The sequence below is a fragment of the Labrus bergylta genome, chromosome 5 (assembly GCF_963930695.1).
Source record: "Labrus bergylta chromosome 5, fLabBer1.1, whole genome shotgun sequence".
NCBI lineage: Eukaryota > Metazoa > Chordata > Actinopteri > Labriformes > Labridae > Labrus > Labrus bergylta.
Window position 1 is genome coordinate 28843678 of NC_089199.1, and position 26225 is coordinate 28869902.

General features: G+C 41.6%; 3 protein-coding genes across 7 annotated transcripts in view; all 3 read right to left on the reverse strand.

Annotated features, from left to right (window-relative positions):
• Nucleotides 1–4873, reverse strand: part of setd5 (SET domain containing 5) — a 35107-nt gene extending 30234 nt beyond the window's left edge. For 2 of the 3 annotated variants that reach the window (XM_020639560.3, XM_065955366.1), the window contains exon 1: nucleotides 4443–4873. The gene's annotated coding sequence lies outside the window, so the exon portion shown is untranslated. The remainder of the gene's footprint in view (nucleotides 1–4442) is intronic. The other variant, XM_065955367.1, reaches the window with a different exon arrangement.
• A 2104-nt stretch (nucleotides 4874–6977) lies between these two features.
• Nucleotides 6978–13667, reverse strand: si:dkey-19e4.5 (UBA_like_SF and PTH2 domain-containing protein). The gene is made up of 7 exons (XM_020639577.3): nucleotides 13467–13667; nucleotides 12611–12724; nucleotides 10529–10600; nucleotides 10343–10417; nucleotides 9797–9894; nucleotides 8565–8679; nucleotides 6978–8443 (listed from the first exon to the last, which is right to left on the reverse strand). Exons 2-7 carry the CDS (start codon nucleotides 12716–12718, stop codon nucleotides 8357–8359), a joined length of 555 nt encoding a protein of 184 aa, XP_020495233.1. The 5' UTR covers nucleotides 12719–12724; nucleotides 13467–13667; the 3' UTR covers nucleotides 6978–8356.
• A 1624-nt stretch (nucleotides 13668–15291) lies between these two features.
• Nucleotides 15292–26225, reverse strand: part of plxnb1b (plexin b1b) — a 109533-nt gene continuing 98599 nt past the window's right edge. For all 3 annotated transcript variants that reach the window (XM_065955370.1, XM_065955371.1, XM_065955369.1), the window contains 16 exons: nucleotides 26011–26159; nucleotides 25290–25390; nucleotides 24762–24979; nucleotides 24200–24378; nucleotides 24047–24113; nucleotides 23161–23307; nucleotides 22900–23065; nucleotides 22039–22142; nucleotides 21867–21951; nucleotides 21600–21766; nucleotides 20346–20506; nucleotides 20025–20172; nucleotides 19812–19876; nucleotides 19545–19620; nucleotides 19388–19462; nucleotides 15292–18186 (listed from right to left, as the gene is read on the reverse strand). In XM_065955370.1, the coding sequence (XP_065811442.1) occupies nucleotides 18082–18186; nucleotides 19388–19462; nucleotides 19545–19620; nucleotides 19812–19876; nucleotides 20025–20172; nucleotides 20346–20506; nucleotides 21600–21766; nucleotides 21867–21951; nucleotides 22039–22142; nucleotides 22900–23065; nucleotides 23161–23307; nucleotides 24047–24113; nucleotides 24200–24378; nucleotides 24762–24979; nucleotides 25290–25390; nucleotides 26011–26159 (2013 nt within the window). In that variant the 3' untranslated portion in view covers nucleotides 15292–18081. The remainder of the gene's footprint in view (nucleotides 18187–19387; nucleotides 19463–19544; nucleotides 19621–19811; nucleotides 19877–20024; nucleotides 20173–20345; nucleotides 20507–21599; nucleotides 21767–21866; nucleotides 21952–22038; nucleotides 22143–22899; nucleotides 23066–23160; nucleotides 23308–24046; nucleotides 24114–24199; nucleotides 24379–24761; nucleotides 24980–25289; nucleotides 25391–26010; nucleotides 26160–26225) is intronic.

Below are 26225 nucleotides of genomic sequence, written 5' to 3' on the forward strand. Positions count from 1 at the left end.
CCTTATTTGCTCTCTCATTCCCTGCCCGACAACACCCTCTGAGCAAATACACTCAGAAATGTGTGTGTGTGGATTTTGCAATCTTGGATGTTTTCCTCTTTCACACAAAGCATTTTGGTATTTTAATTGCCGATTATTATCTTGTTGTTTTTAACATTACGGTTAGTTACATGAAAAGAAAGAGGCAGTTAGTAATTAGGGAATGGAAAAGAGAGAGAGACAGAGAGAGAGGGGGACAATCTGGTGAAGCCTAAAATGGCTGCCTGCAGTTCAAAAGGTGGAGAGACAGAAACTCTGAATATTGGTGGGCTCTTTTCCTGCTTTATGCTCAGCCAAGTGTGACAAGAAAGCAGGATGGACAGTGTAACAGTGAGAGGAGAAGAGGAAACGAAGGACAAAACATAAAACAAGACCAGAAGAGAGCGAGAGAGAGAGAGAGAGAGAGAGAGAGAGAGCAAGAGAGTGCAAGAGAGAGAGATGATTACGTAGAGTGCCTGCCTCACCCCCATTCTGCCTTGTTCCCCCCCCCACCCCCACCCCCACCCCCACCCCCAGCCACCTCCTCCTCCACCTCCTCCTCCACCATTATTCTCCCAAGAAGCATTGCTTCTCGGCACAAAACAGAATTAACCAGCACAGCCCTCTGCAACACTGCTCCCCCAGCGCCGAGGATACACTGCGCTCAATTGGAGCAGCTCCAGAGCTCCTGCACCAATAGGAAGACAGCGCTGAGGCAGGCGTCAGAGCGATTTGTTTTTAACCCCGTTGTGCAAGACTCTGAGCCACACAACACAGAGCAGCTGCAGAGGGAAAGCTACAGAGGGGGAAGCTATATGGACTGAAGTGAAAAAGGAAAGGCAGAAGGAACATTCAGTAAACAGAAGACATCAGGACATTACACATGCTAGCCCTTCATATTATTAATATATATAAATAAATAAGAAGTACATAATTACAAGTGTGCCTTTACATCTTAATATTTTTAATATAAAAGTATCATGTAAATTGTATTGGTCATAAAAAGCAGTTTGGGGATTAAGTAAGCATCAGTGCTTCTTCCTCTTGTAAATTGTATCTTTCCATACAGATGCAGATTCACAATATTGGCTTTGCTGACATGGTCAGCCGGGCACGACACACATGAAACCATATTAACATATCAATAGCTACACCTGCCCTCCATGTAATGATCCAGAGTGCCATCAGCATGCAAATGGTACGCGAAAAAGACAGGGTTTTCCCCCCTCTCTATTCCTATTCCTCACACACGTACACCCCCTGCTCCTTTGCTTCTCTAACCGTCTGCAGCAAGACCGAATCCTGTCTTCTTCTTTTGGGAATGTGCCAACATCCTGCTTCACTCCCCCATGTACAAGCACACAAGCGCACACACACAGACACACACAGACACACTTTACATTCTGTTCTGTTCTGTGTATGATCCATACTCATTAGACCACATTGCATATTCTAATTGTGCTCTCCTTTGCCAAACAATTACATATCTTGGTTTGTAACCGCTCCCTATATGTGAATGAGAAAGACAGACTTTATTTCCTCAGTAAACAGAAAACTGGGCCAGGCGTAACCTTGAATGTCTGCACATTCCTCAGATCTCAAATGTTTCAGAGGCCCATATTGGGAAAGAAGGGTCGACATCCTGCAGACAGATCCACACATACAAGCATAGGGCTTCTCTTGTAGGCAGTCCTCTTTCAAGAACAGTTGGACTTGATTTTTTTTTTAGGTCTGGAAAATTAACATGGCTGGTCAGTACACAACAGAGCAGTGATAAGCAGCCATGCAGTACATTCTTAGCTTTCCCAGGGTGGAAAGGTGAGTAAAGAAGGCAGGCCAGGGTCAGAAGGAGTAGTGGAGGGGCATACATGTTTCCTATGGTTCTGAGTGGCCAGGTTTGCATGCTGTAGCGGCCCACACGGTCTATTTAAAGATGTGAAGTGTATTCGGAGAATGCCAGTTGCAACCAATGAAAACAAGGCTCGGCACACTGCAATCCAGCTTCCAACAGACATCAAGATCAATCCAAATACTTGTCGCTGGCTGGCTGAGCACTCCTAACAGGGCACGGGTGTAATCTTTGTACTCCTCGTGAACAAGGTCGACAACAAGCACACTGTACAGCCACATGTAGACTTTTTTTCAACAGATTTTTGATTGAAAAACATTGGATTACTGAGTGTAGTACTTTTAGGGTACAACCAAACACATTCTATGAAGCTCAAATGCACATGTTTTTTTTCCTCATAATACTCGACAAGCAGACGGCATTGAAGAAAGAGTGATATAACTGAAGCCTGAGGTGTAACCAGTTAGGTCTGTGACACGTCAGACCTAAGTATCACTATAGAGCTGCTGCATTCATACATCCGGTGGCATATTCATTGACCTAACCGGGGCTTATAAATCAAGATAACATCGCCTTTCTCTCTCTTGTTATGTCCACTCTGCTCGGTCTCAAGAGTGCAGCACAATGCGAGGCTACGTGGTGCAACTGAGTGGAGCACAGCAGCTACTCTGTCGACGGTGAGGGCAGCCATTTGTGCCTGGGAAAATTCCGTACACATAAAAAATAATACAAAAAAGAAACAACAGCAGAGTGTGTGTGTGTGTGTGCTTTATATTATCACTTGTTCCTGTATCTCATGATAACTTTAGTCAACGCACTCACTTCCTGGGTGTTTAATTTGAGCTCAGATGGAAATGATGAGGCAAAGCAAACCGTGAGACCGAGTTTTGACCCTTAAATGTGTGTGACATGAAAGTGAAACACTTGGGAAAATACCACAATTATGCAACATTATCGTGTGTTCAAAACGTTGCTCCTACTGAAGCCCCTGAACTGGGTGGAAACCTGTGATTTGATACTTAACTGCTCAGCATTTCAACTCACACTTTGAAATAAAAAATGGAGTCTAAAAAAAAAAAAAAAAAAAAAAGGAAACAAGAGCTCCCCTCTAAAATACCACCCATTTCTCCCAACCGCCACCGAGGCTGGGGGGGTTGGTAGGATGAGAGGAGGGGGGGGAGGAGGAGGTGAGGAACAGCAAGTCACCACCCGACAGATCTGCTGGGTTTTTTTTGTGTGATTACTAGAGAGAAATTTCATACACAAACAGAGAGAAACATAACAGAGCTTGATTCACACGCCTGAGCGAGGTTAGGGATTGTTGCCAACGACGACGTGATGTAACGTCAGCTAAACACCACCATGATGCGGGCTCCATGTTTTTTTTTCTTTTTTTTCTCCTCCTCTCTCCCCCATAAAAACTAAACATTTTTGCACCAGAAATCCTCAGCTTAACCTCTCTGTTTCAGTGTGCACACCAAGAGAGGCTCGTAATAAACGTGTAGTGTTGAGTTATGGTTCAAAAATAAATAAAAAAAGGGACACAATCTGCTGGAAAACATCCAGAAAGTTGGCTAACAGGCTAGCACAGCAATTGTTGCCTGTGGCTTGTCAGCTAAAACCAAAGTGCTGGGCTGCTTTTGGCTAACATGAGTCGTCATTACTGATCAAATTGCTGCTTTACTCTCAAATAAATTCGACAGTTTTTGTGGCCTCCCACTAAAGTTAAAGACCCTGCTGTTAAATTAAACATGCAACAAATTGTTTTGGTTGCAATTAAACTAATATGTTTGCCTCCTTAAAGCTGTGTAACTTCCTAACCCCCCCCCCCCAAAAGAAAAAGAAAAACAGGACTGTGTGTCAGTCTAAATTTAACATCATAACAACAAGATAAAAGTACTAATAATGTGTGTTTGTAACCTGTGTGGAAGGGGTTGTCAAAGCAACTCTATAGACAAACCAGGTTTATTTGTTATGGCTTTCAAAATGACCACAATATGAAGCCTTTATTCGGATTTGGGCGTCAAAATCATAGCCCAGGTTGACTGCTTCATCCCGGGTATGAAAACTAACCCCCCCCCCCCCCCCCCCCGAAAAGCAAGCAGACTAAAATGCTACACGACCCAAACTCCTAAAAAAAAAACTTGCAGAATGCATTTAAGAGCTTGGGGGTGATGTGATTGTTTTGAAATGTGTTTTACAGCATTATTAAAGTACTTTTTGACTGTATTTCTAGACTTGCTATGAAAAACAACACGAGGGGAGAGCTTGATGTAAAAAAAAAAAAAAAAAAAAAAAGCCATGGGAGATGTGATGTCCACACACAGGCACAAGAGCAAACCCTGCAAAGCACACAACCATCAATATGGAAGCTTTACAGCAAAGTGGAAAAGGTAGTGAGGCCAACCAAGTTGTTGTATTAAACTTAAAGGGGACGATAAGTAGTCAGCTGGCTAAGTTAGGTAGCTTCACAGCTAGTTGAAAACATGGTTAGTGCGTGACTGTTGTATTTATGTGATTGCATCCCTTTAGAGTATATTAATATAAAATATGAACACATGTGTTAAGTACTCACCTAAAGCGGCATTCCAAACTTGTACAAGCGAGGTAAGTTAATGTACAGTGTGAAGTCCTTATAGTATCCCAACATCAAATCCAAGTAGGCCTGTAGTCCGACCTCGGCGTCTCCTGTATCCTTTGCCCTCAAAAGTAGCTCCCTCTCCAGGGGTAGAAAACAAACTTCTCAGCGTCTCCCACGCATAGACGGAAAGTTAAATTCCCTGTCCTGTTCGGGTGTACTGCATCCATTGAGTGTCTATTATAGATCCCCGGTGATTAAATCCATTTATGTTAGTGTTTTTTATATTTAAAGTCGCTATTTATAATGGGGTATATGCTGCTGTATGTGATACAGGGCTCTGATTCTGTCTCGGGTCCTTACATTCGCCGAGGCGCCCATCCCCCCTCATCGCCGGCATCGACCGCGGGTCCCAGCGAAACTGACACACAACCACGCAACGGGGTTTCCCTGGCGACCGTGCAGGGGCTCTCTCCTTGGGCGGCCCTCTGCGCGCTACGTCCCCGCCTCTTCGCTTGCGATTGGACAAGAGATGTGTCAATCATGGAACACGCGTTAGTCTTTGGTGGATTTACAGCGTCCAATTTTTTTTTTCGCCATCTACGTATTTAAAGGGGGCGGGGCCTTCTTCTGGGGAGGGGTGCGAAAAATTCAGAAGCGTTATGATATGTGTACTGGTGGCGTACACGGAGGAGAGCGTGGAGGAATCGCTTTGCACTCGGGGAGATAATTTGACACCGAACAGGAGGATTTGTTATCAACAAGTTTCGGGAAATGCTCGATTATAAATTCAAAATGCCGAGGAGTTGATTTACAATTCGTTAGCGGGATTAATGTTTTTATCATTTGAGGGTTTACATCCGTCAATCTACCGTGGAAGGAGCTCTCATACTAACACATAGTAGCAAGCCTTAGCTACACGGGGTCTCTGGGGCCCACTTCCAGGGACACCAGAGGCAGGGTTAGCCCACTGGGTCAGCCCCACCTACCGGAATGTCAGATGAATGGAGTATGAGGTGTCGCTCCGGTAGCATCTGGTAAGGGGGTTGGACAGGGAGATTGACCAGTGCTCTCGGGTTGCACCTCCTTATTACTGGTCCCTCCTACTTTTGTTCCCGCTGCTGAAATTAGTGTCTTCCCACACTTGGCAGAGGCATGAATAATGGCCGTCGCAAGAGAAAATATATCTTTTAGTTGTGTCTTAATATAACTTCTTATTGCATTACTGCTGTTGTGTCTCATGAAGGGGCTTCAAAGCGAGCGCACATTTTGCAAAAGAGGTGCACCCCATTTTTTTTTCTTTATAAAGTGCCCTCTTACGTATTCAACTATTTTATTTTATGGCTACCATGCACACACAGATACTGTATAAGCCTGTTGATACATGTCAAATGAACTGCGATACCAGTATATATTGTAAATTCCTGCACAGCTCTGCAAGTCATTATCTTTATATTCCTTATTAGAAAACCTTCTACTATCTTTATTGCAGTGCATAAATAAACTAAGGTAAAATCATCCTACAGTATATCTAAAAAAAAAAAAAAAAAAAAAATCCAATAAAGATACTGTTTCAAGTAGTTACAATGACCCGATTGGTTTCTTGTCATGTCATGTCACTTGAGGAGGGAGGAGGGGGAGGGGGGGGTCGGCTTTGATTGGCTGTTGTGATGAATGCCCACGTCATTTGTTGCAGTGGTCTGAAGACGATGAAATAAGACAGCGGTAGTAAAATGCAAAACTCTAATAATGCGGGCAAAAGGTGTCAACAAAAGTAAAGACTGTGCGCAACATACGAGCATAATGAGGAGGTGGTTGTCAAAGGTTTTTCTGATGATTTTGTAAGTATGCATGAAAGGAAATGAAAGATTGTAAAAGGCCTAGGTGATGTGATGTGAATTCATAGGCTCTTATGACGGATTTCCAATTAGTTGCACTTACTGTAGGTTTTCCCTCGACACAGCAAACGCATTAAATGCTGACAAGCCATCAGTAAGGCAGCATTTACTGGAACTATGAGGCACTATTACATCAAAGTAAATACTTTACCATATCTTCCAAATATGTCAACACAAGTACCCATCGGAAACACAAAAACGCATCATGAAACCAATAAACTTATATTTCATTTGATTTAAATTCTAAAAATAGTAACGTGTCACCGTTTCCTTAAAATAAGAACCCGATGTTCGTTTTTGAGGCAACTCATGGAGTGTTTCCTGTTTTTTTTTCTTGTTACACTATCACCAGTTATTTCCGAGAAAACGTCATGTGGTTAATAGTTGAAGGGCTTTTTTAGGAGATTGTGGCAGCCAGACTGCCATGTTAGGCACTGAGCACATTTAACAATAGTGCCATTGTTACTGCGGCGAAACAGCAATGTCATACGGCCAGTCCGAAGAGCAGTTCACTGCAACATGGCTGTTCAACCCTCCCCCACACTGCTTTCACTGCCACAGCTCCTGCTGCAGATCTCTTCTCATACACACTCTGTATGTTCCACTATATGACGAGTACAAAGATCCAGTCTACTTGTTTTGTTTTTGCTTTTAATCCAGAGGCATTTTAATTGTCTGCACAGTCTGAAGCACTCACACGTTTTTTTTTTATTGTATAACACAAGAGGTATCAAAGTGTGGAAGTGTGGGTTAAAATTGACTTTGGGATTCCCAATGTTTTGTTCCAATATAGTGTATTTCATTTTGCATGCATGACACTGCCTTTTTTTTTTTTAAACATTTCTGTTACAAATAAATCTTCAACATTAACATAGCCAAGAATCCAGGGAGTGGCAGCGCCTCATGCCCACAAATACTTGTTAGTGAAAACATTGACACACAACAGCTCACACATCATTCTTTGTGTATCAAGATTATAAGTGTGCAAGACTATCATCAAGTCTGTAACAATTGTCATCCACCTTCTGCGTGTTTCAAGCTGCTAATTGATCCTTTTCATTTATGTAAACGTTCCACAACAGGCAGCCAGCGTCCTTTAAGTCAGGACCTATAAACTACATGACATGTTGGCTTGCCCATCATCAGATTCTATCAATAGTGTCTAATATTGTAGCTCAAGATTTTTTACCCCGTTGCAAAAGGAAAAAAAAAAAAAGATACAACACAACAAAGTCCAGTATTTGTGTGTACTGTTTAGGATGGCACACCACAGATTATACAGTGTATGGCCCTAACAGGAATATGTATTCAAAATATAGCCATTTATCAGTAATAGGTAACATTATTAAGACTACAGGATAGGAATCTTTGGGTGAAGTTGCATACATACACACACACACTATCATTTAAATGTCAGAAATGAGTGTTCACATATCAGTTAATAAGTTACTCGTCACTTGAGAGTAGTGGATTGTACAGGAGAACTCTAAATGTGTAATGGGTATAGTTGTAATTACAAGATGTATTAGGCTACAGTACACCGCCCGTTAAATAACTATGTTAACAATATTTTTCATTCACCAAAAATACTTCACTTGACTTGCCATAACTGAAACTGGACAAAAGACAAGATGGGGTTGGAAACAGATTAAGATACTATTAAGACTCTTCTAGGTATGTGACCTGGATAAAAAATAAAAAAAACAGAAAAAGGTCACCAGCAAAGAGACTGCCCTCATCTCGTTCTCCTGTGAAGAACCGATGTCTCGCCCCCCTCCTGCTCTCAACCGCAGACGAAGCCGCTCAGACAAAGAATGAAAGGGAAACAAATGGCTGAGAGTGTTTGTTTTCTGGTGTTGGGACATTCCCCTTCTTCATCTTCTTCAGTTCTTTTTTAAGGTTGTAACACTCTTGCATGCCGAGACTCTCTGTGCCGCTGGGAAATGTTGCCCTCTGCTGGTTGCACGGTGGCACTGCAGGGTCATGCCTTCCCCAATGTGGATTTCAGCCCCCTCAGAGCAGCTTGAGGCTCCCAGTGACATTGTTCACCATGTCCTCCTCGCCCATGATGGCCAGGACAGTGCGGGACCCAGACTCCACCTGCAGGAGATACGAGAGCTTGTTCTATTGCTGATATCTCATACATCATCACACCAAGCACGGATAATATTTGATAAAACTTTAACACAAGATAGTTTTCAAAATGGTCAAGTTTTCTTACCTGGGTCAGCCCTGCATCCTGGACCAGATAAGTGGGCAGGCTGAGGCTCATGGCCAAGGCCTGCAGCTCTAGTAGATGAGCCACATTGGTGCCCTGGACCACCACTTTCTTGGATCTGTATCAGCATCCAGAACAAATACCAAAAATGTATTTAAGCAGGCCCAAGATGTCACAAAAACAAAAAAAATCTTTTGTAAAAGGTCTGTAGAAATTAAACAGAGCAAATAATCAAGTGCAGAAAGCCTGTAGCTATGCCAGGTCAAATACATGAGGTCGACCTACGACTGAAAAAAGAATGCAAAGTGGGGCAGCTGTCCTGACCCACTTTAAAGATTACACTTCTTTAATTCTAAAGAGTTCGGGGGGGAAAGTGATTAAGAAAACATTCTGAACGAAAATGAAGGTACATTATATGTGTACACACTACAGGAATCTGACTGTATTGGATTAACATTTTGGATTTATGCTTGATCCTCCTAAAGAGAAATATGCAATGTTCATGGACACATATCTTAATTAAATGTAAAAGCGATTTGAACTGCAGAACTGTGTACGAGCAGCACAGTTAAAGCCTTTAAGATTGCTACTGTTAATCGTTCTCAAAGGTCATGCCTTGCAGCTCTAATGCTTTGCTGTAATTATTAAATGAATGGTCACTGAAGCCTCATTCACAAGGGATAAGTATTAGCAGGACACCTCATGTGATGTAGAAATGGACCCCCCCCCGTGTCCGTGTTATGGGCGTCACATTTGGACGGATAAGCAAAGTCATTATTTTCCTCAAATTTACAGATATTTCCCCCCCAAACATAATGTCACAGCTTAGTGCAACGTTCTTATCTAAAGGAAACTGTAATGGGCTATGAGGTAATAACAGTTGATCATGCTGAAAAGTTGTTACATTTCCCTTTTGATGATTTTAGCTACTTCTCTATGCTCACACAAAGAAAACAATGGAGCTGCCAAAAATGTATTACTCGACTAAACAAGAGGCAGAGTCGCATCCAACTTAGACTTGAGCCTTGTGTTTGGTAAGACATAGCAGGTAGTTTCAATGGAACTTAAATAATGGAGATGGCACGCTTACAGAGGAATAACATCCCTGACCTTGACATTTTTTACAAATCGCAAGAAATCCCCAGTGTGTACAAGTCCTTTGTGATGGGGTTACATAATAATCAGCACCATAACATTTGATGTGTAGGACGCACAAGAAACTGTACAAGCCTTACCCGCTGTGGTCCCACTTCCAGGCCATCTCCCTCCAGCTGTTCTTCTCCTGTAGAGCCTGGTACAAACCCACAGCAGCATGGCCGACCTGGGCTGCCACCTGCACAAGCAGTTCACACCTTCACATTAAAAGCATCCTGCAACTGGCATCTATGTGTTGTTTCTAACAGACTTCAAATAAAGTCACATGCTAAAAAAGACAAAGGAACTGCCTCATAATTAACAACTTGGTGTACTGGAATGCAAACTCGGTCCTGAGACATATTTTTAAAGGTTTTCAGTGCTGACATGATCATAAAGTACTTTCCAGACAAATACAAATACATAAAGGCTTTGTTAAATAAAAGAACACAGAGCAGCTTTGTCTGTGACCAGAGATAGTAGGTTTTAAATATAGCGCTTAAGAGCTTAAAAGGAGGCCTGATTAAAGAAAGAGTTGTCAGTAGCAGAACACAATGACTAAGACATTGTTCAATGTAGGGAAACACTGTCTTTGTGTATCGACACTGAACATTTCCCTCAGTCTTCTTTGGCACGGCTGGACTTGCCTTTCCAACACCCATGGCGAGGTCCATGTTCACCACAAACACCATTTTGAACATGAGGTCATCATCTCCCTCCTCCTGAGGGTCAGAGCACACAAAGGGGAACACTGAGATTTGGCTTTGGACAAACTCCACAAGGTCTAATGTACCAAGGTGTACCTGTAGGGACTAAGGCTAGCTTATGGGCACCTCATTCTCCAGCTTGTTGTAGTAGTACATGGCCGCTTCCTCGGCAGACACGTTCCGAGTGTGCAGTAGTGCCTGGAGAGGTGAGGAACAAAGACAGAGGTCAGTGATCTGAGCAGTGACTATCTTTCATTTTGACAAACATTGAGTAACACATTCATATCAACTACATCTTTGCACAATATCATATCAATCATAACTTTAAATTTAAATAATCGGGGGTCGAAAGCAGCAGCAACGAGTCTAGCCGCTGTTGTAAATAACAGGTGAATCCTGAAGATACAGAGCAAAAGCTATTTCTAGAAAACATCTCAATATTCTACATATTTAAGAGTGTGTTATTGAAAATCATTCGATTATTTTAAAGAAATGAGTTCTGTATTGGGGGGGGGGGGGGGTACAGACATTTGACCGGCTGTAGGATGAAGGGGCATTGAGTGTCATGTGACTTCATGCCAACATTCAAAAAGGTATAATTCGCTTTTATCAAAATCCAACGGGGGGTGTGCGTTGATGAAGACACTGATTAGGATCTAAATGTTATTTTGTTTTTGAAAATAGTTTTATTAAGGATTAGTTTTAGTTTAGTTTTATTAAGGATTATTTCTACAAGTTCTTGTTGATAAATGATGAACTGGATTTTCAACACTTTGATAAATGTATGAATCCTGGAGGATACATGGTCCAGATAGTTGTAAAAAAACCAGGATAATTACTCACATAGAGACATGTGCTTTATAGATGATTGGTAAAGAATTACTCTCTTTTAAATGTGTTTTATTGATTATTTAAACCAGTGAACCCATGTTTGATTTGACGGAACCCCATCATTTCTGACAAGTGCAGAGTGAGGCTTTGCATTGTGCACTAGTTTAAATGTTTGCTAAATGTTTGTATAGGGTTGGTAATAAAACAACAGGAATATTGTTGGTAACAAGTTGATTTTTATTCAGAGATAAGAGTTTTTAAATTGTTTTTACAACATCTGTCAATAAATATGTCAATTCATTGTTTATAAAATGTTTCAAACGTTGGTATGTTTATCAGAAGGGGGTAAATGTTTTATCACACCCTAAACAGTGGATGTATTCTAGGAGACACAGAGTGTATATTGGAAAAAAAGGGTCATCTCCAAATATTCATACGTGTCTGCCCTTTAAACGGTTAATGAGGTAATATTCTCCAAGTTGCAGTGATGACGAGGTTACAACGATTGACACATGGATTGATTCATCATCGATGCTACAGTAAGTGAAGAACACCTTCATATGAGCACATGATAGTTTTCCGTAACCTTCAGGGGCCTCTGAATTTATTCAGATCGATATTGTACGGTGGCGACTTTGGCCCACCAGCACACACCGTATGACTGTAAAACAATAAATAAAGTAGCATATATTGTTGTGATGAAACCTTAGATTTACTCCCACAGTGGGGAATTGGGATTTGTCAAGTAATGTCGTATTTAAGTTAGAGAGTATTTAAATCATTGAAGGTCAGTGATGTGGGTATTTACATTTTAAGACAAGTTTCACTGGGACTCACTGACAGAATAATGAGAGGTTTACTACAATGGAGCTGTGTGGTTATATTAAAGACATTACTGCATGACTGTGGTACAACACTGCCTCTCTTCTCTGCTGTTTACATTACTTTCTGCTATTTATCATACCAAGTCACTTTATCTGGTCATTCCCTGCAAATACTGTCTCAATTCTCAACTCCCCCCAGTGAACTTCATTCATTTTGTACTTGTATATACCCCCTGTTTTTATTTTTATTCATCTTATCTATTCTGTTTAATGTGTATTTTGAGCTTTTTTTTTGTCTGTGCTGCTGCAACGCCCGAATTTCCGTTTTTAATTCAATTATATTATCCTATCCTTATGAAAAATCAATCAATCAATCAGAACTACCATGCATAACTGGGAAACCCTTGTATAAAGATATGGTGTATTGTAACTGATATGGTCTTAAATAATATTTAGACAACATTTTAAAGTCATAATAATAATAATAATAATAATAATAATAATAATGTATGGTTTATATAAATGTGGCCTAAACGCTGAAACAAGCTCACACCTGTTTCGCTGCCTCCTCTGGGATGTCCAGCTCTCGGAGCTGCTGCAGAAACACAGGGTTAACATCCTGGGAGGCAGAGTCTGGACCTGACTGCTCTGATGGCTCCATCCTTCACTGCAAAAAGGGAGGAAAAAACAGTCAAAGTAAACACCCTCCGTGCACAATGCATAAAGAATACCATCAGGAATAACAAAAAAAAAAAAAAAAGCTGGCAATGCCACCAAGGCCCGACTTGATACCATCAGCACTTACATGAACATGCAGACATATTTAATTTAATTCAAATGCAATGCAACCTATGCGCAAAACACAACAGCTAACTGATTAAAAACAGACATTTGGCCTTGAATTCACACATCCTGTTGTGTTTTCTGCACAGACTGGTTGTGTGGTGGTAAACTGAGTCTACTTGAATTGGGTTAAATCGTCCTTACTTTCCAAACAAGGCCGTATTATTAACTGACTCAACTGAATTTTAACGTCCTCTTACACACTCAAGGGTTGAATGTGAAGAGGACTTAAAATATCTTGCACGTCCTCCAGGAGTGACAGGTTTACCTGAACAAGTGATGACTTACAGAAGATGACTTTAAATATTGTGTTTGCACGCCATTCACAGTAGCATCGACAACAATGCAGCTAACGTTAGCGAAGCCCGCTCTCTTATATACTCATTTATATTATAATTTACTACAGCCATGATGCTTATCACATATTAAACCATGCTGCTAAACAGTTCTGATTTCTTAACTCACATACAACACGACTGTTTCGGCTTCTTTAAAGATAATGACACAAAGATGGCTAATGTTGGCATTAGCCGCTGAAGCTAACGGGGCTAGTTGCCTATAGTTACCTGTTTTTGCGCAGCTTGCTCGACAGCAGGAAAGAGGACGGCAACAAGGCTTCAGTTTTAACCTACAATTAAAGAAATGTGTGTTTGAATGTGTTTCAACATTCAGCGGGGGACTCCGGACTGCTGTCTTCAGCGTTACTCCATCTTGGACTTGTGTGTTTGATGATGCCTCTTGTCGACTGGGGTGTTACGGATTTTCTGGTGATATAAATTATGTTGTGATGAGATGCGCACGCAGCAAATGTAGCCTCTTCAAAGTCCTAAAGGAAGATTATATTATATATATCCATGAAACAGCTGTAAATGATTTAATTTAATACATATTAATGTTATTATTAAATAAGTTTTATACTTCTTCCTACTCCTTTTCAGGCATATCGTTTGAATATATGTATTTTTTTTTTGTCGACTGGATTTATCAATCATTAGGCTTTTATTGAAAATATTAAAATACATTGTTATTTTCTCTGTCCACCCCATGTGATGGAGAAGCTGTACAAAACAATGACAGTAAATAACCATAAGAGCGGAGCTTTAAAAATGTTTTATTATTATAAGAATGTATACATATCAATATATAATATATTCATATTTAAGACTTGTAATGCTTAATTAAATCCTGGTTGTATATATTCTCATTCTTAGTTTTGATATTTTTAGTGCTTACTTACTTTGTATTTAATATTATATTGTGTTTAAATTTGCTAACATTGTGTTTTTTGCTCATATTGTGTGTTTGGACAACCTGCTGCTGTAACGCCACAATTTCCCAGTTTGGGATCAATAAAGTAATTCTATTCTATATTTTTGACTTAAGTGAACATAAAAAAAAACATAAAGTCTGCATAAAGTCTCCTTAGTTGATTTTTTTTTCTGTGATGTTTTTTTTTTTTTTTTACAAATAACTACAATGATCTGATTGTAACATGAGAAAAATCACATCCTAACAGTTCAAATCAAAATACTAATTTCCTTTTAATGATATTTTAATCCATTCCTATTTTGAATAACTACAGAGTAAATTTAAATCTTTCAGATGACATTTTTAAATCTATCAGTAATTTAATATCTCATCACAAATCATGCTCTGTAATTATAATTATAATACCCCCGACAAAAGGGGGTGAAACTCTACTGTGGCCTATTTTAAATAATGTGAAACACTCTGATTGGTTTATTTGTTTGTGCATTTTTTTTGGAGTCAGACAGAATTAGTCATACACTCTGACATCTTAAAAAGTTATATTTATTGCAAACGTTGAGGGATCTGAGTGGTCTAGTATTGACAGACTTTGTATCAAGTTCAACATTTGTTAAAGGTGTACTGAACCATTTTAAATCTGGAACTCGTGCGATGTGTGTGAAGTGTCTGATGAATTATCCCAAACAGTTAGACCATGTATCCTACTGATTGACAACTCCATTATTCATTATTCATTTAAACTGTCCAATATACTGAATCTTAACCGGTAAGTAATCTGTAAATGTGCAATACTAAAACTACCGTTCATACTGCACTTTTTTCTTATTTTCTTTAACTCTCTTTATTCATATCTTACTCTTCTATAACGTGCATCTGGTAGTACCCATGTAGTACTTCTTCAACCCTCTTGCTTTATCTCTTATTTGATTCATATGACTTTATTTCTACAGCTATATTGTTTGTAAGATCATCTGTAAAAAACAAAATTCCCCCAGGGGATTATAAAATGATCTGATTCTGAAGGTGTAATGGTTTGAATGCTCTCATACACAAACCTTATCCAGGAACCTCAACAGATAAAATAATAATGTGGCATCTGAAAAGAGAAAGAAAACACGTATGCACATTTTAAGAATACTTTATTACATCAGCATCTGTGAGAAGTTGCCCCTTCTCTTATTAAACCGGTTAAATCACTACAGTTACATTTTCAAATCAGTATGTACAATGATATTAACACACAAAATATCCTTAAAACTGCTCCTTGCAGAGCCTGCTCTACATTGCCAAATTTTTACAACAGTTATAGTTTTGTTCCTCAGAGAGCGCCGACTTTAGCGACACTGAACTTGTGTTGAAGGATGCATGTATGAACCTGTAGGTGACGCTGAGCACGGGTCCTGGGAATGACACACTTTAGGCCAAACACACACACACACACAAGAAGGAGGAGGAGGAGGGGCAGAGAAATGAGACCGAGTGAATCTTTTCACTCACATCCTGTTGGGTTACTCTCTACTAGGGCTGGGTATGAAGCCTCATTACTTATTTAGAGGAGACTAAACTGTGTCAACAGCTCTGAATACAACAGCTGGAACCAAATTTGGCACTTAAATGGGTCAGAATCTCAGTCTGGGTTTCTTATGGATATTGTGTGATTATTGCACCTTAAAAAAAAAAGTGTAAACATCCTGCAAACTTGATTAACTCGCTGCTGATACTGTTGTGTACTCATACATGTCAGAGGTTGTGTATAAGTCAGTGGATAGACGACAAACATCCCATCATACCCAGCCCTGATAATCACCCTGAAACCATCTCAGTCTTTGTCCTGTCAAATAAAAAAGCAAACATGAGCTCATGTTTAATAGGCCTCTGTGCTCCAAATGAAAGCAGAACAGTGTGAAAACAGCAGGAATATGATTAATGCCAACCTGTAACAACTGGACCATACAGACCCTTCAGCGGATGACGCAGTGCCACCTCGCGTTCAAATAAAAGACAACACCAAAACGTTTCAATACGTACCGACACCTCAAGCTTGGGAGTGGAAGAGGATTCAAGGTCTAAAAGGAATGTTAAAAATGTACAAAATAAGAGTATCACTGACGTGCACTATAAAACACAGCGGTTTGCACTTCATTTAGACGAACTTCTTCATGGAAGTTTTTCCCCCAAACATCTTTCCAGTGACGTGTACACTACAGCCACATCCACATGAATAAGTAGAAAAGCAGGAAACAATAAAAAAAAAAAAAAAAAACAGTCACTCAGTCTGGTTTAAGTACCTTAAAATGCTCGATAGATGAGCAGATTGTGATTTCTAGTTTCACACAAAGGGAGAAGATACACTAGACATGTTTGAAATGTGTGTGAGTGTGTGTGCAGGTGCGTCTAGCTGATGTCTATGTGCAGAAAGACAGATCAGTCATTTGTTTCTCCAATAGTTAGAAATGTTCGCAGCAGTGTTGTGTTGGGTCAACAGAAGTAAGTTTAGTATTCAGAGGTAGAGAGCGGCACTGACTTGTTCAAGTCCCAGCGTTCAGCCTTCAGTGAAATGGATGTGACCCAGGTTTCACTCTTAAACACATGCCCGTGTCCAGAAAAAAAACTATGGAGGAGGATAAGGGTCATATGTAACAGAAAAAGTATTTAAGTAAAACATTTAAAGTCTGAATAATTTCTTTAATTTTAGAAGAAAAACAAATAAAAACAATGGTTAAAAAGGAATAAAAGAGTCAGAATTTAGATTTTTTTGGAGTCACATAGCGGACTTAAAAATTTTTTATACTTCTTTTACTTCATATTTTCCCGTTATTCTTAAAAATCTTACTTTGTTGTTGAAATTCTGAATGTAATCTCAACATGTCGCCTTTATCCGACACATGTTGACTTTCTTTTACTTATCATCAGACGTCTGACTTTATTATCAGGGTTCTCACTTTAAACTCAATATTTGAAATTTGATTTAAAAAAATAAATAAAAATCAGTTAAAAAAAGTCAGAACAAAATGATCAGAGTGAGATATCGGAGTTTAAAAATTTGAATGGTGAGACGTGTGTAAAAATCTGTCTGTTGAAACCATCTGAGTTCATTGTTTTCTGAATACTGCTGACATCTTAAAATATAATAACCACTACTTTGTACTAGAAGCAAGAAAAACTGAAAACATCAGATGTAGATTGATTACCAGGGCAACACGGATAAATGGTGACACACACAAATCACCACACACACACACACACACACACACGCAGAGAAATCACTTTGGACCGTACAGCAGTGACAAGCACAAAAGGCATAAGAGGTACCGCTTCATAAAATTCACTCCAGAGTTTTAGGAGAAAAAAAAAAGGGGGGGGGAGGCATCTATCTCTGATTCTTCAGTCTTTAGATCCGATCAGCTGACTGTGGATCAGCGGGTTTCTTCTGCTGTGTAAGACCGTAAAGTTTGACGTCCAGCACGTGTTGTGAGTAGATAAAAATTTTCCTTAATGAGTCTCTTCATGAAGGGAACATGTGGACAGCAGGCTCGTCTGGTATCACACCCCTCCTTTCTTTGTGTCCATGTGCTGCTCTTCCTCTATCGAGGGTCTCACAGTGTCCACACTGAAGATACTGGTTCATCCTTAGCCAACTCCAAAAGCAAGGATAGAAGATGTCAGGGTGTGAACTTCAATGCCAAACTGAATCTTCTGATCCTCAGTGTTAAAAAAAAAGAAAGTTCTCTTCAAAATCTCTGCTTTGACTCCAACTCTTCCTCCACAGAGGACGGTGAGTACTATCCTCCCATTAGTCTGTCTGCTGTCATTTCTGTTTTCAGTTCAGCCTGCAGGGGGTGCAAGTCTCCTCATCCTCCGCCCACTTCCCGTCCCGCTCTGTGTACTCGTCTCTGGTGGGTGTTTCCTCTGTCACAAGTCGGTGACTTTATTCTCCACGGCGGCCGCGATCTGCTGCAGTCTGTAGCCAAGCTGCATTTTCTGGGCTGTGGGGTCTTCCTCCAGCGCTGTGATGATCTGATGGAAAAGATGGATATCATACAAATATTAGGTTTATCATTCTCGTAACAGAAAGACAACGTTTAAAAAAAACACATTATATCTTGTGGTTAACCTTTTAAACAGACTGAAGTAGGTGATTTAATCTTTAAAGATTTGTTGTTTTTTGTTTGTCCTAAAGGGAGTTTTCTACCCAATAGACTTCCACCCCAACCTGCCATAAGAAGCTGTGATTGGTTTGTACTTGGGCTCTTTCACCCCATAGTGCAGGACATTGTTATCTATGCCCATGTTGACTCGTTGTTCGAGCTCCATCTGATGTTTTCCTCAAAATAACCAAGTTGAGTTGGTGCCTAAATGGTGAGTGGGGCAGACGTTATTAGTCAGGGTCTTTCACTACCTGTCATCTTCCTCCCTTGTTAAAAAGTCTTCAAACTGATTCTGCTGAAGCTTGAAACTGGTCACTAGATAACTTTACTCACTAATACAAAGTACTTTGAGGATAAGATTCAATCTTTATCACAACTGTTGGGACTGATTGTAGTAGAGACAGGTAAGATAATGAGATAAAAAAAAAAAGGAATTGGCATCTGTCTTCCATCAAGACTTCTCTCGTACAGTTGAAAAGCATGTCGGTGCATGATGTAACTGTCAATATAATAATATAATATAATATATAACTACTAATAAGACTGTTAGAAGAGTACTTGAACATCTGCCTCCTTGCTGCAATTTTCCGAACCACCACCAGGGGGTGCTGAAGTCAAAATAATCATCTGACTAAAGACTAATTCCTCCTCTGAAATGAAAAAATAGGGGTGTCGGGTACACTAATGGTTACAACGCGCACCCCATAAATTGAAGCTATAGTCCACGTTGCAGCGCCTGGGGGTTCAATTCCGGCCTCAGCCCTTTGCTGCATGTCATCCCCCTCTCTCTCCTCCCCTATTTCCCTGTCTGTCTTTAGCTGTCCTATCCAATAAAGGCAAATATCCCTTAAAAATATAACTAAAAAATAAATAAAAAAACCTGAATCCAAAAGCTGCTGGTTTGACATGCAGCTCCTCAGCTTTAAATGCAGGTTTGTACAATGTCAGGCAGAAGTTGTGATTTTAATATACAATGACCTCATTCCAACTTTTAGAAAAGCATTATGATATGACTCTATTGTGATACATGTCGACAGTGCACAAACCATCACTCAGTGATATATACACACCTGGTCGTAGTATTTGTTGATGTACTTGTAGAGCTCGTGAAGGGCCACCAGGTAGTTCAACTCTCCAGAATAATTCTGAAACACAAAGTATTCATGTCAAGAGGTCTGCATGCTGCATCGCTCACACTGAGGGGCTCTGAGCAGTGAAAACACTCACCCGAGAAAGTTCAGCCAGAGCGGAGTTCATCTCCTGGTCACTGGCTGAGATGGTCTGCCTGATGTCTGCATAGTACCTGAAATAATCACACCAATGACATCAGGTTCACATGCATGGGCGAGGTTAACAACTGCTTTAACAAGTAGAAGTTACAGATTTTACATTTTGTTACATTCTAAAACAACTAATATCAGATTCTTCAATTCACAGTCCGCATCCCCAAGAAGATGTTAACATGTTTTCATTTGAAATGAAATCCAAGCCCACCTTTCTACCATCTGCTTGTACCGGGGGATGTCTCTGGCATACAGCAGCTTGTTGATGGGAGAGTCCTGTGCAAAGAGAACAAAGTGATTGAGAACCAAAGAGAGGCTGTTCATCAGCTTGTGTCTCAGTGTCATCGACTCCGTCTGTGAATGCTGCACAGCTGCCGCCAACTCGAACATCATTCAAAAGCTTTTGAACTTGATATGCTCTCACCCGTCCCAGCTTGTGCTCAGCGATGGTGCAGGAGTCCATGAAGGTCTGGGAGATGACGGTGAGCACGGCGTCCACGTGGTCCGACGCCTGGACGTCGAAGATGAACTGAGGGTTCTTCACGATGTTGATCCAGAAACGCAGAGGCAGACTGGAGAAACAGAGAGGACGTTAAGAAGTCTTCAACATTAAATACAAGACAAAAAAAACATGGCTTATTATTCTAAAATGATTTGGAAAAACTAATTTCAGTCCTTCATTTAACGGGGCAACACCGATCCATGTCTGTGTGTGTGTGTGTGTGTGTGTGTGTCTCTGCTCTACCTGTTGGTCTTCCAGATGTGTATCGTCTCCGGGTCCGAGATGCCGTGCTGTCCCGCCTGGTCGTCTAGCAGGTCAAAGAAGTATTTGACAGCCAGCGGGACAGGACGACTGGTGCTGAGGATTACAGTGAACAGATCGTCCACAAACTTCTGCAGAGTCCCCTGAAGAGCATGAAGGAGGAGGAAGAGTTTGTGTTACTGTCTGTTACTGAAACTTGTAAGATATCAGGAGGGTGTCAAAGTGTCAACTCCAGGAACTGCAGCACATGGGTGCAGCAGTTTATGTGTTTACGTAAGTTGAATACGTCAGGGTGCTGTGAAACTGCGCCTACTCAGGGCATCAAAAAAGTGACACTCGGGTGTGTCAGACGTTCCTGTGGTTTTTTTAGCTCAGTCCAGTTGGTGTGCGGGTATCTCCTCTGACATTTATGAGTTAACACATAAGTGACTCCTGTTGCTGTATGCCCACATCAACTAAACCATTCAGTATTCATACTGCAGTATAGGATCTGAATACTCCAAAAAGGACTGTGAATTGGCTAGAATCTGGGACACAATATGTATCACAGTAGAGCGGGTATGGAAGAAATATGTACGAGGCAATACAGAAGTATACGCCCTAACAAAATGTTCTATTTTGTTAAAATATAAAATTGAATCCTGCACTTGTTTTTAACACAGATGTCAAACATCACACCACTACGTTTAGTGCAGTCTGAGTGAAGACATTAACATTTGCCAACATCGGCTAAACAGTCAAATCTGTGCAAGTGACAGATCAACCAATAATCAGATGTGCTCTTGAGAGTCAATAAAGTATCCCAAAATAGTTTTGTGATACTGAAGTTTAATAAAAATCTTCCTCACAAGCCATGCTTTTTATTTTATGCCTTTATTCAGACACAGAAGAAGCAGAGTTTTTTTTTTCTGACACAACTTCACCAACTCAACCAGGTGCATGAAGAGTGAAAGGCTTGAAGAGGTCAAAAAGCTGCAGCAACACTTAAAGTATGAAGATCAACTTGATCAACCTGATCTTTATGGTTGCAAAAATAGTTTCTTAGTAATTTAAAGAAAAAGTTGTGCATCAATTATTTTTAGTAAACCAATATGATAAACTTACCGGTTTAATATAAGTATTAAGAACTGGCATGGCAGCTGTATTAGAACCTCACTTGTGTGTGTGTGTGTGTGTGTGTGTGTGTGTGTGTGTGTGTGTGTGTGTGTGTGTGTGTGTGTGTGTGTGTGTGTATACCTTCATGGACAGCAGGCGGGTCAGGTAGATCTCGGGGATGGCCTTGGCCCTCTCTCTCTCCCTCAGGCTGCCTCTGCGGTGTTTGGGCAGCTCGGGCTCCTCGCTGGCTTTCACCAGATGCCACAGCCTGACTCCGCCTTCATCCGCATCCTCCAGCATCGGAGTCTCTGCGGGGGGGGGAAACCATTACAAAAGCTTTATTTAGTCATAGCTACCTCCCTGCGGTGATGCCCTTCTGTACCGGTGACAATAATACTGCTGACTCACTCTCTCCTGCCACGTAGTCGTGGTTGTCATGGTGAATGTGTTTAGTGTGACGAGGGACCAGCGCTACTGTCGCACCGTCTGGGACCTGATGAAGAAAACCAAAACATACAGTGAGCACTATCTCACCACAAACCCTCCTTAGTGAGTAAAAAAACATAAAGAGAAACTGTACCTTGTAGTGCTGTAACGTGTTGAGGCGTTTCCAGTTGCCCTGAACGACGGACGTCAAGTCCTCGTCTGACAGGATGAGATGACCGGCAACACCCGACCTCCACTCTGAACAAGAGACAGAGATGATTCATTAGAGATCGACATAATAATAATAATAATAATAATAATAATAATAATACATTTTATTTAAAGGCGCCTTTCAAAACTCTCAAGGTCACCTTACAGAGCAGAGATAAAAACAACAAAGTAACAACACAACGATCAAATTAACATTAAAAACAGAAATGTACAGGATGTAGAGGAGTTATGAGACCGGGTGGAGAATGATCAGACTGAATAAGCCAGTTTAAAAAGATGTGTTTTGAGATGAGATTTGAAAATGGAGAGAGAGTCGATGTTATGGATTTGTGGTGGGATGGAGTTCCAGAGGTGGGGGAGGGGCAGAGCGGCTGAAGGCCCTGGACCCCATGGTGGACATGTCAAGCCTGCTCAAATAACACGCTGCTAATGTAGGATTAGGATGACCTAATGACCCTTTACTTCTTTCATAATGTGTGTGTGTGTGTGTGATGTTGCCATAACAACAGATTGAGATTACAGTGAAACATGTGCCTTTACTCCAGCTAGTGCTTTGCTTAGTGGAGGTTCTTTAATTAAAGATTTACAGCACATGACATCATTTTAATGTGAGATAACTTTGGTGAAACACCGACCAGAACATGAACCGTCCTGCATTTATTTCTGTGTTACAGTAGGGGGCGCCACTGGACCACAAATAAAACACTTAAACACCAGAGTGTAGCCGTTCTGGAGAAGATGTAACTCTTAAAAAGCTTTTGATGTGATGTTTATAGATCCTCACCCAGGTCCAGTGTGTCAGCGTGGGGTCTGTGGGAGAACGAGGTGCTCTTGTACACCTGATCCAGCAGCTTCTCTTTCACCTGGGTGATGGTGTCACAGTCTAAAACTTTAGAGGGCAGCGGCTGGCTCTCGTTCACTCCTCCGCCCTGAACCAAGACGTTCAGAGTCTGCAGGAGGAGGAGAAAAAAAAGTGTATTAAAAGGAGTCAAGGGGGATGTGTTAAGATTCCTTAATTAGATGCAAAGGTCAGACTTCTCCTCACCAGGGTCTTGTACTCCACGTCCTCTCGCAGCAGGCGGTTGTCATTAAGGGTGTACTTGGCCTTCCCCGTCACAGCGTCCACCGGGCCTTTATCTACCTGGTGCTTTATTGCCCTGAACAGCATGTAGAGAGACTCCCCCGCAGAGTCCTGCACAAACAAAAAGAACAACCGCAGACATGCCAAAGTTAATTAGTTAAAGCCTAACTCACTCTGCAGGAGAGAATGAAGCGTTCACATAACATGGACGTAACAACAAGGACGTCATTTAACCTGCGTTGAGTCAGCGACTCACAGGCTGAGGGGCTGTGCTTTCGTCAAACTTTACCAAGAAAGTTGGACGTCACATTTTCACAAGATGTCCTTTAACTATTTCCTTAAAGGCTTTAAATGTGATTTTTCACACTTAAATATAATATAAATCAAGTATCTCCTCTGAAAATAACTCTGTGAGTCATGACTGTCTACAATGGGTGTAACACCCGAGTCCCACTGTCTGTGATGTTTTCAGAGTTTTCCGAGTCCTATCTTCAGTTTGTTTACATCGCCTGGACGGCCGGCTGACTCCTCCCCTCGTGTATAAAAGTTGTTTAATTGAGGGACTAGAGAAAAGAAGAATAACATACTGTACTCACTGCTTAACTGTGTTTCTAGATCACGCTCATTTCAGGTAAATTTACATGCAGTGTGAAGATACCAGCATAATAAAGATCGCTAGCATTAGCATGCTAACACAACAATGCAGCGCCAGTTGTTTTGGTTTCATGCTGGTGCTCAAGGGCGACATCTGCTGGATCAAAAAAATTGCATATAAAGCCTTAAAGCTTGATTGACACCTGTTTTTTTTATAGAAGCTAATCATGCAATCATGTGGTAAGTGTTGACTGACCCTGAGGAAAGCATAGAGGCAGATGGACATCCAGTTGGTCAGCAGCTTCTCCACCACCGTCTCCGTCCTGCAGAGAAGAACACAAGTTCAACCTCAATCTTAAATTCAAATACTTTGTACCTTTGCGATCACACTCTTAATCCTCCTTCTCACCGTCGCAGCATCAGTTTGGGATTCTTGGCCACGTACTGCTCGACCAGGTCGTTGAGGAGAGTTTTGAGGATGTCGGTGAAATACTCCAGCTTGCCGTGCAGGGACACGGTCAGCAGAGAGGCCACGTACGCCCGGTCTCTGGGGGAGAAGGTCCGCTGGCTCTCCAGAGTGTGAATGAACTGAGAAGAAAAGGGGCAATTAATCAATCTGTGATTTGAAAACAGAGCCCCGTTGTTGTTGTTGTTGTTGTGTGTAAATGACTAGTAGGTTTAAACCGTCCTGGAAAAAGTCCAACTTATTTCCTGAGCCATCAGTCAAAACGCAGCTGTAACGGCTGCAACATAATCCCCCGCTGGCCAACGAGCTCGGTCAAAGTGCACCAACTAAACGTGTTTGTTGTGGGCGTTTCCCCTGAAAGATAACTGTGCAGCCATCAAAGCCGCGTCAGAGCTGCCGGCTGAAGCGATCGACTTGGGCCGTTCCAAAAGGGTTTAATTTACTATAATTTACAAACACAGGCTGGTGAATGACGATGGTGAATGACGATGGTGAGGATAAGTACCTTGGTGAGGAAGAGTTTACTGTTGAGCAGGTTGGACAGCTGCACCAGACCCTGCTCCACCGTCTGCCGCCGACACTCCTGAACGTCCAGGTCTCTCCTCAGAGGAGACTCTCTGTGGCCCGGGAAGAAGATGCGCTCGGCGTACTTCTTGTAGTCGAGGAAAGGGATGCCGGTGCCCACCAGGTCGCTGGACATGTCCATCATCTCCGTCATCAGGTCTGAAGGAGAAGGAGGCGGGTGGATCAGGGGTTGTTTGTTTTTTTAACTTTCTAACAGTGTATTAAATTCAAACCGTGTTGGGAGGTAACAGCAGCAGCTTAAATATTGACACTGGACTAAAATTAAACTCCTCTGCTGCAGACATGTGGGATGAGAGGAACATTTCATTCAGGACGAGTGATGTAATGGGATGATTTCATGAGGCCGGTGTAAAAACAAAGTGGATCCTGTTAGCCTCCATGAAATAAAATAAACTTTCCTCCCTCTCTTTCCTGCTCTCCTCTCTTTTTGTCGTGTCACTCTTCTTACCTGTGAACTCTTTCTTGCAGCGGTCCCTCACGCTGGTCTCCAGGTTCTCCAGTTGGATCTGGACCTTCTTGTAGTCCCTCAGAGCCTGTTTACTCTTCCTCCTGACGGGAGAACGACAAAGACAGGAGCGTGGGGTGGGGGGGGGGGGGGGGGGGGGGGGTCAGGCAGGGATAGAGCACAGAGGACAAGTAAAACCAGTTTCACACTGGATTAGTGGGATCCACTAAAACCTGTGAAAAAGGTTGACTCAAGTAATCTGACCCAACAAACCCCCCACCACCACTCAGGATCGGGGTTAATCACAGAGTCAAGCTGGGTCAGAAAATGGAAACACTACCTGATTTGGTAACACCCAAAGGGGGACGACACTGATCCCCTCTCTGTGCGGCGTCTTGATCGTACCTCACAGTGTGATAATGCTGTTCAAAGCCCGGCACTCAGACAGCTGCTCCTCCCCCAGCCTTACGGACTACGCTTTTGAACTACAGGTCCCATGATGCTTGGTAGATGTTAACCCAAATAATAAAGTTGCACTAATTTCAATACAGTAAGTAGTGACTTCTACTTTAGCTTCTGTTGCAGATTGCTTTTTTTAATTGTTGTTGTTAGAAACTCTCAAGGCTGATGTTTGTTTGTTATCAGAAAAGGGGGAACATGATTTCGGCTTTACGAGTCGAACTCAACAGTAGACAAGACACACAATCAGAGTCCAGCCACTGACCTGTAAATGAGAACGATGATGAGGACGATGAGAGCTACAATCGACGCCCCGACGCCGACTCCAATCTGAGCCTCGAGGGGAAAGGTGGCCAGGCCCAGGTTGTCATACTGAACCTTTCCCAGGGAGAAGTTCAGGTTGCCCATTTGGACCTGAAACACACAGACACAAACACTTGTTACTCCTTCTGTCAGAGGCTGTCCAGGTGTCACACTGGG

Excerpts from the sequence above, each read along its gene's own strand:
- si:dkey-19e4.5 (XM_020639577.3), bottom strand. The coding sequence starts at position 12,718 with ATGGAGCCATCAGAGCAGTCAGGTCCAGACTCTGCCTCCCAGGATGTT. Across the intron at positions 10,601-12,610 it reads CAGAGGAGGCAGCGAAACAG|GCACTACTGCACACTCGGAA; the intron begins GTGTGAGCTTGT and ends TCACCTCTCCAG. Across the intron at positions 8,680-9,796 it reads TGGAAGTGGGACCACAGCGG|ATCCAAGAAAGTGGTGGTCC; the intron begins GTAAGGCTTGTA and ends ATGCTGATACAG.